The sequence below is a fragment of the Eublepharis macularius genome, chromosome 1 (assembly GCF_028583425.1).
Source record: "Eublepharis macularius isolate TG4126 chromosome 1, MPM_Emac_v1.0, whole genome shotgun sequence".
NCBI classification, from domain to species: domain Eukaryota; kingdom Metazoa; phylum Chordata; class Lepidosauria; order Squamata; family Eublepharidae; genus Eublepharis; species Eublepharis macularius.
Window position 1 is genome coordinate 71,677,343 of NC_072790.1, and position 14,396 is coordinate 71,691,738.

At 42.9% G+C, this 14,396-nt stretch overlaps 1 protein-coding gene across 1 annotated transcript in view; it reads right to left on the bottom strand.

Moving 5' to 3' along the window:
- COL9A1 (collagen type IX alpha 1 chain) overlaps positions 1 to 14,396 on the bottom strand; it is a 102,827-nt gene that overhangs the window by 12,807 nt on the left and 75,624 nt on the right. Inside the window, exons 31-34 of the mRNA XM_054983926.1 lie at positions 7,307 to 7,342; positions 7,173 to 7,217; positions 6,215 to 6,247; positions 358 to 504 (exon numbers count right to left, since the gene is read on the bottom strand). Coding sequence (XP_054839901.1) covers positions 358 to 504; positions 6,215 to 6,247; positions 7,173 to 7,217; positions 7,307 to 7,342 — 261 coding nt within the window. The remainder of the gene's footprint in view (positions 1 to 357; positions 505 to 6,214; positions 6,248 to 7,172; positions 7,218 to 7,306; positions 7,343 to 14,396) is intronic.

Consider the following 14,396-nt stretch of genomic DNA (forward strand, 5'->3'; position numbering starts at 1 on the left):
ACACCCAACAACACTCAATCAAATGTTAAAGCCAGTGACCTAGAGTGGCACTGGAAGGAACAATAAACTTTTTTTTCCTCAATAGCAACCATGCATAACGACATGACCTGTTAACTAGATTTTCTCCTTATTCTCTCAAACCGCCCGCCCCCCACTAATTTGTTTCCACTTTTACAAATCAAGCTTAATATGTGGTTGCCTGCTCTGTATGGATTAAAAGGCTGTTGCTTTCAAAAACATGAGACACACAAAAGTGGTATCCCTCCATCTGTATTTTAATTTCTAATGCAACCATAAGCTTTGTTATATGTTTGGCCAATGACATAAACTTATGTGTAAAAGGAAGTTGCTACTTACAGCTGGACCCTGGCTTCCTGGGAGCCCTGGAGCACCTTGTTCCCCTTGCATGCCACGAGGTCCAGGCGGCCCACGTAATCCTTCTATACCAAACAAACCACGACTACCTTCAGGCCCACGTGACCCAGGTTCACCAGGATTCCCAACCTAAAAATGACAGGCACCGAGCATATTACTCTTTGCTGAGCATGCTACTCCTCCACAATGTTCCAAGTATCCCACTGTAACGGGGTAGATCCTACCCTTATCCTACCACTCCACTGAGCAAAGTTTATTTATTTATTTAAAATATTTATACCCCACCTTCCCTTTTGGCTCAAGTTTGAAGCCTTCCTCCAATCTAAGGAGACTTCCTCCATTAGCGAAAGAGCTACTGAAAGTTGGAGGAAGGCTCCTTAAGTTGGAAGAAAGCTACAAGGATCAGCCCCCCCCCCCAGTCCACTTTACACAAGTTGCTCAGGTTTCCTCATCATTTACTGTGGAAAATAAATTCTTTGTGGAGAGGTATGATTTTATATTTAGTATTTTGCTAAGTGATAACACAGCGTCTGGAAAAAGGAAAGGCTGTTCAGTGAATGAATGTGGCTGTATACAGCTTTTTAATGTAGCTGCTGTGACATCTCAGCATTCAAATAAGTTCTGATCCCATAACTAAGACTTGGAATAGATCCAGTACTGAGAAAAAAATAAAGAACATAGTAATAGCCCTTCCAAAGTCTCATCTAAGGCTTTCCATCTCCGTTTTCATTTAGCTTGATGGCAAAGCTCGAGTTATTGTAAAGCAGGGCCATATTTATGCATTACAGTAAGAGAACAGATAAGAAAAAGACAACCCTTTTGCCTTTCCCCACAGGCACCTCCGTAGTGATACATAACTTAAGCAATATGAATCCCTGAAGCGATTCTAAACTTTTGCAACAACAAAAAAAAGTCCTACGAATGCATTAAATATTTAAAAACAGCTTAACTACCAAGAAGACCATAAACCATGACAGCTTTTAAGCATCCAAGTTTTTTATTCTATAAATATAACTACAGAGGAAATAAATATTAGATAACCTAGAAATGGGCGATACAAATGTTTGCAGATGGCTGCCTTGAAACCAACTTAGGGGAGGGAGAATTAACTGCAACTATTTCTGTGTCTCAGAGAAATACAAAAATCTGAAGCCGCCATTTTGTACACCTGTATTTTTAAAAAGGTAAAGATAGTGCAAAGATGTTATTATTACTCTTCCGAAAGGAAAATAATGGAAATCAAACAAGATCACAAAGAACCTACATTGGTAGAGTTTCCAAGCCTCAAACAATCCTACATCACCTGAAGCTGAATCTCCTGGACCATATACAGCAGTGTTGGCAGACTACAAACAGACAGGCTCTTTAAAGGCCCTGTTTGATGCTACTGTGTAGGACAACACAAGTCACTAGGAACGAAAGCATAACTGTACTTACACTGAAATAAATTCTTTGAAACTGATCTACATTTAACGTCTGCATGATGCTCTTGTGTTACCCACGCAGTGACCCCTTCCATTCAAGTCTGAGAGGATGTAGGCCCCGACACAGGGAAGCTACTTGCCACATTACAGCTAGGAAGCAGACAGGGCTTACTTCATCACTGGTCTGGTGCATGCTGCTCTGTGCATCTTCCACCTGTGTCCCCCTAGAGACAACCATTCCCTTTTTACCTCACTCAGATTCTTGTCCCCACTGAACCTGAGAGAACTGTGCTCCTAGCTGTTGGCGTGGCCCCCAAATGCTGGGGGCATCAGCCTCTCTGCCGGGGAGCCAACCTCCTTTTTTGCTGCCTTTTCAGCAGCTCTTTGCCCTGCTTGTTTTAGCTGGCTCTCTGTCACACCCAGGGCCGGATCTAGGGTTGTCGGCGCCTGGGACAACCCAAGTCCAGCTGCCCTCTCGTGCGCGCTGTGTGCACATGCGCTCCCAGTGCTGCATGATGACGTCACTTCCGTGATGTCATCACACAGGGAGGGCGTACCTTTAGTGGAGCGGCAGCAACGCGGGCAGCTGGGAGGCTGCCCACGCCACTCACCTGCCCTGTTGAGGGGGCGGCTGGCTTGCCACGTGCTCCCTGTCCTGTGGGGCAGGTGAATGGCATGGGCAGCCTCCCAGCCCTCCATCTCACTCGCTTGCCCAGCAGGACAGGGAGCGCGTGGCAAGCTGGCTGTCCTCTCAGCAGGGCAGGCGAGTGGCACAGAGGGCTGGGAAGCCACCCGCGCCATTCGCCTGCCCCGCAGGGCAGGGAGCACGCAGCAAGCCGGCTGCCCCCTCAGCAGGGCAGGCGGGTGGTGTGGACGGCCTCCCAGCCCTCTGTGTCATTCGCCTGCCCCGCTGAGAGGGTGGCCAGCTTGCCGCGCGCTCCCTGTCCTGCTGGGCATGTGAATTGCGCGGGTGGCCACTCAGCCACCCACGCCGCTGCCCACGCGCTCCCGGCGGCTGTCAGCTGTGCCCGGTGCCCCCTCTTTGACAGTGCAGGGGCAGACTACCCCCCTGCTCCCCTTGATCCAGCCCTGGTCACACCCAGCACATCCATGGTTCTCCTCAGGCATGCTGCCAGCACCGGGCTAGTGCAGCTATCCTCAATTGGTGTCTCATCACACCATTGTTACCTAAAACTGTGCATTTCAGGGTGAGCCACAATTTGACATTTCTTCCATATTATCAAGGGGCTTGGGGGGGCAGCCAGTAACATGTATGCAAGAAATAACGCTAAAGGAATAATCTGCATCCCTCGGTCAACATTTCTGCACAAAGGAAATTTTAACACAATGTTCAAAGTAATGCAAATTATTTTCACCTGAATAAATGTTAATGTTATATCATTATTGCAATAATCTAAGCAGGATTTAGGAAGCTTTCGGCATGGGTCAACCTGGTAGAAATGAGGGAAGGCATGAAATATGTTTCCCAGTACAGCCAGAGACAGGTACTAGTAGGACTCATGCCACAGGTAGAACTAGGAATTTATGAGACTGGAGAACCACAGGCTGATCACTGGAATATATTCAGTCCAATGCCGCACTGTAGTACTGATGCACATGTCTATTGCAGAACTGCATTGTTCAGAAGAATATGGGTTTATCAAGAGAACATTCCTTTGGAGGTATCCAAACTGACCTTATTTATATCCTGGCAGAGAAACATTACTGCATTAGCATTACAAAATTTGTTCTATGCAGCACATTTGGCAAATAATTGTTCTGATGAAACACAGAAATGTGCTTTTCCAGCCTAACAGAACAGCATGTAATGGACACCCATCCATTCAAGTGATCCATGCTACAAAATGTGTGCAGCTCATAATTAACTGTAATTTATGCATGTTCTCTATGACATGGCATCACCTGAAAACATTCCATCTCTGAAAAACACTAACCCTTCTTGAACACTTTAAACATGTACAATGTAGGCATATTGGGAAGGGGAACAGTATCATAGTGGGCTAAGTACATTCATTGAGATGTAAGCACAGAGCTAACGTATATGTAAGTGAACTCCATAGGATTTGAAACCCTGCAAAAGCCAGACTCCTGACTGTATAGCAAGAACTGTATGTGTGTGTTATGTGCCATCAAGTCATCTCCAATCTATGGCGACCCTATAAATGAAAGACCTCCAAAACATCCTATCATTAACCGACTTGCTCAGATCCTGCAAAATGGAGGATGTGGCTTCTTTTATTGAGTCAAGCCATCTCATTTTAGGTTTTCCTCTTTTCCTACTGCCTTCCACTGTTCCTAGCATTACTGACTTTTCCAGAGACTGTGTATGTATGTAGAATTGCACTTATGCTCAAGGACTGTATGTATGTACAATTGCACTTTATACTGCACACTCAGTCTACACTCTTCTACTGGAAACATAAAGATAGAAGCAGCATGTGCAAGAATAGGTCTGTGAGGTGCCTATACTAATCACTGCATAATCGGTCTTGAGACTCAGTGAGAAAGGTGGACATTTTACATTTCTGCATTTTTCATTTCTTATAACATAAATAAATATTAAATAAATAAATAGGCTCTATGCATACATCCCATTCAACGCTGTATACTGGGGGGGGGCTTTCCATGGCAATTCTGCTCCTCCCTGCTACATGTTCATTATACTCATTTAGAACATCTGAGAAAGTTTACTCAGAGCAGATTTTCTGTAACAACTAATTTTGTTGAGGCACACCCACAGCACTATGATAAACGTTTTCAGTTATGCCATCTCTGATATTTAATTTATTTGACAAAATGATATTACTTCTAGTCTATGTTTGACAATCCCCACTGAACTGGGTGGATGAACCTGAGACAGATGGGAATGTTCCTCCCTATACATGCAGGCCACATCGCCAGCAACAGAGCATGACAAGAGCTGAATAATATACATGGGATGGGGCGGGGGGGAAGCATCTTATAAAGTATTATACATTGAAAAATAGAGCTGTGACAGAAGCGCGTAACAGAGACACAGTTATAAAGAATCATAAAACGGAGTCATTCTCAACAGCCCATAAATATGAACACATTATATGTCATTTCAGATGATCAATGAGAAGCTGGTCCATTAACCTGAGCTGAATCTGGGCCACTGAGTGTTTCTTGTTTGTTGCTGCCTCCTAAAACTACTATATGTGCATGGGGAGGGGGAGGCATTTTTCAGTCTCTCTAAATTCAGTAATCTTTGTTGTTCACATGAACCAACAGCTAAGTCCCATTTTCTTTCTAAGCCATGGTGCATGCACCACACATATAAACAAAGACATCCCTTGCTTTCTAAAAAAAAACCAACCTCTGTTGGGATGGAGCCTGGAGCAGGAGCGGCTATGTGATTTTCAAACTGTGCTGCATTTTTCTGGCACCAGAAGTGGCCACCAGCCCCTCCCGTGGGCTTCCAAGGGCTACTGCATTTTTTTTAAAATTGCCATTTCCAAGGCATTGTATTGAACTACTGTTGTAACAATACATATAGCAGATTCTCTGAATTTCCAGATTTCAGTTTTTTAAAAATCTCTAGCACTTTCCCCCTGCAGCAATATAAGGGGAAAGACCCATCTCCACAAGGAAAGAGGCTAGAAAGTAATTTTTTTAAAAAATGAAAGCTGGGAATTCCAAGAATCTGCTGCGTGTATTGATACAATGGTGGGTTGATATAACTCTATGAAAATGACAAATAGAAAAAGCTAGAAAACAAAACCAGGAGGGACAGGAAGGAAGGTAGGGTGAGTGGTTTGATGATGACAAACACCAAAACAAACATTATGCACAAGGGTGGCGGGGGGAGTCTCAAAATCAGCTTCCAGAAAAAGATTGGAGTTCAAATGGTCTCAAAAGAACCAAAAAGGGGACGGCAAAAAACCCAGTGAAAACTAAAGGCAAAAAACTGCATGCAGAAATCAGGGGATAAATCAAAGCAACATCAGGTGAGAACCTATGGAAAACTCCATGTGGAAAACCCCTCTGCAGACTGAATTCTGCATCCACATTAAGTGGGTGCGCTATGTGACATGAAGACGCACAACCTATATGTCCTGTTCAAAATGCAATTCACAGATACAGTTCTCTCTTGCATTCTCCCACTAATTTACTTCTCTTTTTCCTTGCACCCCTCCCCCATCCCCAGAAAGCAGAAGGGGGACATCATGTTTCTAACTTCAAGAAACCCTCCAGTAATTTAAAGCTTTAAGATAAAAATGAATGATGGATCACATTTGCCTTAACTTTCTTGCTTGGGGAACTAAATATTTAAACTCCATTTGTGAAGCCAAACAACCACCTTCTTGTTTGAAATATTTTTCTGATTTATTATGCCTTTGATTTTCTGTAACAATGCAGTTCATCATACTTACGGATCCTTTAGGGCCTGGCAAACCCATGTCGCCCTAACAAAACAAGATAAATTATGTCAAGATGGTATATGAATATGCTATTTAAAATATAAAGGATTTGATATCATTCTCTAACTCGTTAAAAACTACACTCAGAAGAAAGGAGAATTCCTCGAGTATGTAAAGTTAGACATAAAGGAGTGCCCAAAAAAGAAGAAGAGGTATAATAAAAAATTCACATTACAGTATAAACTTTAAAAGAGTAAAACGTTGCAAACAAGGAGTATTCGTCTTCTACTGTAAAATTTGAATATTCACTATTCAAGATCCAAGTCAAAATCATCTATATCATTTTTGCTTTTATACGAATTGGAGCTCTCCTCCAATGCAAGGAAAATTCTGCCTGTGGAAGAGATACATCACATTGGTGCAAAGCTTCTTTGCCAGTGGAACGTTGGATGCAACCCAGTGTCTTCTACAATAAATATGGCCATTAAGACCTAATTTAAATTTTTGTACTCAAAAAGCCATTACAGAGCAGAGAAGGAAGTTAAAATAATGTGATGAGGAAGAGGAAGTTGCCAGGATATGGAACACAGAAGTAAATAATGGGTTGGATCCAACAGAGTGTTAGCGCACATGGAAGGATTTCAATCCATGGAGCACTTCCCTCTCCTGCTTCAGCCCCAAAGTTCTCAGGGACTTCAACCATTCTGGGAAGACTAGTGGAAGCCTGGTAAATGCCCAATGTAGCCAAAATGTGTGGTCAACTACTCTAATCACTTATCAACCATTTCAGATTTCTTACTGAATGTTAGTTACATAACGAGGACATATCCAACTCATATTCATTTCAGATATGCAAATCTTGCAGCAACACTTTCTATGGACTTTTTGTTCACCTTATAGGGGAAAAAAACTTTCCAATTTAAGATGTACATAAAGCTTTGAACTCTATGAAATTGAAAGTGGGTCTTACAAGGTCTCCTTTTCCTCCTGGCTCCCCTTCTCCACCAGCAGAACCCTGCATTATAACAAGAGGTACATATTATGCATTTTTCCAGGATTTTGACAATATCAGAAGCATGAGAAACTACATGAATACATACTTACTTGTTCTCCTTTAGGTCCTTGTTCACCAACTATACCCTATATCCAATTAAAAAAAGATTTTTTAAAAAAAATTATTAACAAATGTTAAATCAGTTTATTTTATTTATTTTAATTATAGCCCATCTTTCTCACTAAGAAGACAGATTCCAGGTTTTTTTAAAAAACTAATCTGTTCAGAGAGTCGATTAAGTATTCAATGGTGAAGCCTGAATTTATACTTAGAATACAATGGCATAGAGTCCCTAGGGCAAGGCAGAGCAGTTTTGCCTCAGGATTCATCTGCTATATGCCCATTGCATTATCTATTCTAGTCCAAATGACTCAGCTAAAAAGGCCTTTGTGGAATATTACATATCATTTACGAGTTTCAAAGATACATACACAGCCATTCTTTGGTCTCTAACCCAGACTGTAGGGGTTGCAAGCAGAGATGGGCACGAACAGAAAAAAACCTGAACATGATGTTCGTTGTTCGTTGCCATCCACGAACAGGGACTCATGAACACTTACGAGCATGATCTGTTCACAAATATATTCGTGGTTGGATGTTCGTGGGGGCCAGCAGGCCCTCCTCCAGCCATCATCCAAGTTTGGTCAAGATCCCTACTGCACCACTCCCAGAAACCTGACCTGAGCAAGCAGCAGGAAAGGTACCAATAATAAATAATAGCTTGGCCCCAGAGCCTGGCAGCAGCCCTGGAACCTAAAGTGGTAGATCCATATTCCACCACACACAAGGAACATTTAAGCTCCAATGCACTCTCCCTGTCTCACTATCAAAATGCCAATAGCAGCTGTCTCTCCCTTTCCAAAGACTAGCCAGAGCTGGGAGCCCCGCCCCCTCCCGGCCTTTGCTCTCTTGTAACAAATTTGGAACTCCACACTTGGAAGGAAGACCTGCCTATCAAGCTAAATTGGGCTTACATTGGGGTTTCCAGGGCAACAGCAGGAGTTCAGACAGAGTTCAGACAATCCCTGCCTACGTTGCCAAGGGAATTGATTGCAGGTGCCAGACTGCCTGGCTTGACAAAAGGCTGACAAATGCAACGAACAAGGCTTGCAATGACCACTTGTTCATTTAGAATGGGGCCTCACAAACAGCTTGTTTGCGATCAGCAGATTGGGCTTTTCGTGGCTTTTTTTGTCCATATTGCTGTTCGTGTCCATCTCTAGTAGCAAGTACAAAAAAATATTTTTAACATGTTAAATGAGTGGGAGTCAGGAATGTTGAAAACCTCTTTCTATATTATCCATTAAGGAGAAACACAAAAGTGGAGTTTGATAGGTTATAATAGATGCATTTGTTGACAATACAAATGAAAGCTTTGTGATATTATATACTGGGTAAATCAGAAGAACATGCATATTAATGTAATTAAAGTCAATTACAGACATGATTATGAACTAGTGTATTGAAATCTTTATGGGTCAGGAAAGAAAACAGAAGGAAGGGAAGATTATGTATGGAGATAAACATGATCATCATGATTATTTATTTGCTTTGTATGCATGCAAAAGGTGGTCTAGAGGGTTAACAATGTCTCCTGCTCCCAGGACCCAAACTCCTAGCTACAAAAATGAGCTAGAAATAATTTTAAAATGAAAAATGCTCTTCCTCTATATCTATATACATGGTTTTTATAAGCAAGTTTAGAAGAATGCCCTCCCCTAAATCCAAAGCTTCATTTTTTTGTTTTGATGCACACAAGGCCCCCCTCTGAGAGTACCTTTCTCATTCACATCCATGGAAGACGAAGCTCCCTTTAAGTACCTGGAGCCGTCCCTTGTACTGAGTAAAATGGGTTGCAAGTAGGTGAGCTTTGTGTGCATGGGAATCACTGTGCCAGGTGGATATTATAATTATGCTTGGCACCTCCATTCAAAACTATTTAATGCTCTTGTTGTTTTGTCCAGCTGTAATACGGCTTTACTGAAAACCTGTAAACTCATGTCGGAAGAAGGGAGCTCTGACTCTCAAAATCTTGTTGGTCTCTAAGGTGACTTTGGACTCAAAACCTATAAACTAATTTCACTTTTTAAAAAATACTCAGAGTACACAAATCCTTAAACATAAAAGGTGAGCCATATACTCGACTACTCACCTCTTATCCTGGCGCAGGCACACTGAGGACCCTGCAGTGCACCTATGCCAGTATAAAAGGAGAGTTGTCGGCAGCAGGCCTCTGAAGGGCTGCGGAACTGGTGGGGAGGTGCCTCCCTGCCACTTCTGCGGCCCCTCAGATGTCTGCCTGCAGAGCTGGAGGGGAGGCACAACATGGGGGAGCCCCCCACAAGGCCTTCCCGCTGCCTCTGCAGTGGCTGTGGGGCCACACTGCACCTCCCCGCCACCTCCACGGCCCCTCAGAGGCCAGCCTGTGGAGCCACTGGGGAGGTGCAGAGCAGGGGAGGTCCCCTGCATGGCCTTCCCTCTGCCTCCACAACAGCTGCAGGGCCATGCTGCACTTCCTCGCTACCTCCATGGCCCCTCAGAGGCCTGCCTGCAGAGCCAGCGGGGAGGCGCAGCATAGGGAAGCCCCCCACAAGGTTGTGGGGCTACACTGCAGTGGATGTGGGGCTGCACTGTGCCTCCGCACCACCTCCCCGGCCCCTCAGAGGCCTGCATGCAGAGCCAGCAGGGAGGTACAGGATGGGGAAAGCCACCTGTGTGGCCTTCCTGCTGCCTCCGCAGCGGCTGCAGGGCCACGGTGCTGGCAGGGACTGGGGTGCAGCATGGGGGAACCCGCCCCCAGCATGGCCTTCCGGCCGCCGCCTTGGCCCTGCTGCTAGAGCCTGTTGTATTTATTTTTATAACAGGTTCTGTTGCTAGTAAAGAAATAAAAGCAATATTGGTTTTTTTAAAAAAAGAATTCAGATAAAGGTACTGTTCTATCAGGAAAGATGCAAAAAGCGTACATTCTGTCTGAAAGAAACAAGAGAAAAGAACCAAGGATGAATGACACAACAGGAAAGAGAAGAGGAAGGGAAAAGTTTCCTGCTGCTGCAAAAGTAATACTCTTCCATACTGAGACTGCAGGAACTCTCTCCTCCCTGCAAGTGTTCAAGGTTTCCTCCTGTAGCTTCAGCTTGTTGCCCTAGTAGCTAGCCTGCCTTCCAGGTTGGCTTCTGACTCTGTACGGTAGTTCAGATCATCACAGATGTGAATGCAAAAGGATGGAGAAGTAAATATACATCGGAAACAGGGTGGCAATAATTTCTGGGCAGAATAAACCACCAGCAACCTTTTCAGTGCAAATTTATCACTCCCTCTCAGCTACTTCATTTTCCTATCGACACTATATCCTTTTCTTATACACGTTTCCTGCATATCTCAACTTATTCCACTGCCTTGAAAGGTATGTGGTGGTGGAGAGTTCCCTCAAGCCATAGCTGACTTATTGTGACCCCTGGTGGGGCTTTAATGGCAAGAGACCAACAGAGGCGGTTTGCCATTGCCTGCCTCTGCAACCCAGGTCTTCTTTGGAGGTCTCTCATCCAATTACTAACCAAGCCCAACCCTGCTTAAATTCTGATGAGATTGGGCTTGCCTGAGCTATCCAGGTCAGGACACTTTGAACGGTATAGCATGACTCATTTACCTGATCCATTTAGCTTGTTTTGTTGGTCTATTTTCTCAAAATACCTCTGATACAAACTTGGCATTTGTGGTTGCCGCCTTTTCATCTGCTGAGAATTCTGCCCTTTTTACAGCTGCATAACAAAGTCAACAGCTGCATAACAAATTCTAAAGCCTTCTTTTATGACAGCTTCATGTCAAGAAAAGCTTCTTCTGTCGTGCAGCTCTTAAAGGCAAACTTTCCCACCAGTCTGAGATCTACTTCCATGAGAAAAATCAGGAAGGCTTCACATTATTGTCTCCTATTTTATAAAAGGACTTCCATTACACACATATAGTATTTATTTATGTAGAAAATGTCTATACAGCCTCTTCAGAGAACCAGCTCTGGGTGGCTTACAAACATAGAACTACCAATGAATGAAAAATAAATAAAATATTAAACTGGAATTTTAATTATGAATGCCATCCTAAGCATATTAGGTCCTGTTGAAATATATGTAATTTAACTCTGACAGTGTTTTTATATAAGGCACTCTTGTGCTTCGGCCTACAGAATAATTATACTGCACCAAGGTGAGAATGTAGACACAGGGACCACATATTCCACAGCAACACTGGGCTACACTGAGAATTTCAACTCAAAATACCAGGAAAGAAAAGTGATCTCAGTCTTCTGCTGGGCAAGCTCTCTGTGAAGAGCAAAACAGTCTGTTGGGGCAATTTGTGTATCCATACTGAATACTTACAATATCAAAAATAGATATTCCAGGGATCTGGACCTAGCTTATCCCAAATTTTCATTTCTGCACATGCATCTGGTACCTTCCAGCACTTTCCATTTGGTATTTCAGTGCACAACTAGAAGTGTAGGAAGTATACACAGATGGCTGTGCTGATATGCTGCTCCCATAACTGATCCCTTTCAACAGCATGGCATCTGCTTGGCATGTGGAAAATCTCAAATTCAATCCCCAGCATCTCCAGTTTAAAGGATCCAGGGATAGGTGATATGAAAGACCTCTGCTTGAGATCTTAGAGAGCTGCTGCCAAGCTAAGGAGACAATACTGACCATGAAGGACCAACTCTCTGATTCAGTATAAGGTAACTTCACATGCATTCATATGATGGACAACGGACCAGAAAGGGCACACACCCTGACCATATGCAGACTGTGGGGAACAGAGATGCCTAATTTGTATATCTGAATCTCACTACATGTGCAATAGAATGAGGTCATAGAATCATGAGGTGGTGGAATGAGCTATATCACCACAAGTTACTGGTAGAACACATCATTTTCAGTGCTCCCCCATGTCAAAAAAATTCCCCACAGGTAAAAAAGAAATAACCCTAGCCTATCAGAGAGAAAGGTTTCAGTCATTCTCACCCTCTGCTACATTCGTTCTCTTAAGATTCTCTCACCCTTGTTCTTCCAAGGTTTTTTTTAACTCAATGAAGCAATATTATCCCCCCCACACACATACACACCTGAATTCTGAAGCAGTACATTCCATTCTTCTATCATCTCAGAACTTTACCATTCATTCAATTACAGATGTGGACCAAGCCTTACACAAGTACCATCTAAGGAACATGTATACTACAAACTTGCGTTTTATTCTGGTTAAACTGTCATAATTTCCACAAAGCATACTGGGAATTATAATTTTATGAAGGCAATGAGAATTGTTAGAGATCCTTAGCCTCCTTGCACAATTACTTCCCAAAATTTCCTAATGAGAGAGAATTACTATCAAATTAGCTTAAGTTTACACTATAGATTTGTCCCCAGACAAAGCTACTGGCAATAAGCTACTTGTAGCAGATGTACCATCACAACATACATCCAGCATTATTCCCATAGTGTTTCTACAGCTATGCGATGCTGGGGTATGAGTGCAATTGCATGTTCCATATTGAGACATAACTTGTTCCTTCACTGCAATGGGACCATTATTTTGATTTTGGGCAACTGCACCCTAGGAGATTGCAAATATTAGAAAAACAGACAAGAATCAGATAAGCACACCATGGAACAATGAATCTTCTGCTTTTGCTGCCTGACTGGGACTGCCACAGAACACGGCAATAGGCTGCATTCATCCTGGTGGTCACAAGTGTTATAAGCCTGAGTAAGGAAATCCAACTGGTAAAATCTTGCAAAGAGTTCATAAAATTTTAACATCAGCGTTGGTACCTCTGAAGCAATTCACTCTTCCAGCAATGCTTCTTGTTGAGTCCCATGTTGCTATTGTCACATCATGAGCACTTCCTGCTTCCACATTTAAAACACAGTTATCCTACAAATTTAAGTGGAGAAAACAGGACTTAAAACAGGGACATGCAATATTTTCTCCATATTATTTAATGGGCTGATAGCAGTTTGCTTTTCATGTGGAAAGAGGAAGACTTCATCATGATGATATGCAAAGCATCACGGTCTCAGGACGTTTTGTTATGCACATAGCTCAAAAGATATTAATTTTTATCAAAATAGTGAATTGTCTGGATGATGGGTTAGATCCAGTAGATACTGGACTGGGTCCAGTAATCTATCAGCAGAAAGATACTGATAGTCATGGTTCTTCCCTGCTTTCCTCCCTCCCCCACCACAACAGCCCCTTCTGACCCTGGGAAGGTTGATTTTTGGGGTTGTGGAACCTGTGTGGTATAATAGCAGAGCTGCACTAAAGAGGGGGGAGGCAGGATTTTGCCCCTTCCCCCTCCTCTCTGCAGCCAATAAACCCATGTGGCTATTGCTCAACATGGATCCTGCAACCCTAGGAATCAACATTCTCAGGGTCAGACAGGAATTCTGGGGAGACAAGAAAACAGGGAAGAGTCACCAGGATCCTGTGCAAGTAGATTGCTAGATCCAACCCACTGGCTGCAACAAAAAAATGTGAAATCAAAGCATAATAAAAGCAATCCCACCACATGCACAACTAAAGAAAATTGGTGCACCTTTGCAGCTGCACCCACAAAGGAAGCAACCTTTTGTAACATATAACAAAAACATGATTTTGGTGTATTTGACCAAAGGTCATTTCTGGTAAGAAAACATTTCAAATGTTACATTGTAATTCCTTGCATGATGAGCACTGAGATAAAAAATGTGGAGAATATTCCACAATCTCTTTACCCTTAGGCAGTGATGAAGGCTATTATAGGACATTCCTGCACTGGCGACCCAAACCCTATGAACGTCCATATAAATTCATGGAATTTCAGCAGTGAGATACTGGATATATTCCAGATTATATGAAATGCTAAAAATCTGCACAGTGAACACATGCATCAGCTTACAGTTTTCATTTCTGCATCCCCTTAGCAATAAGATATGGAACCATAACAGGTGCAGTTATGTGGGTTGAAGACAATATTGAATCCTCATACCAGTCTCTGCACTTTCAGCCTATGCTATGCAGGAATATGACTATGAGCACCTGGGTCTCTACATCCATTGTAAAGAGTTAATTCAAATGTTTCCTTAGTGCCAAAACAGTTGTGAC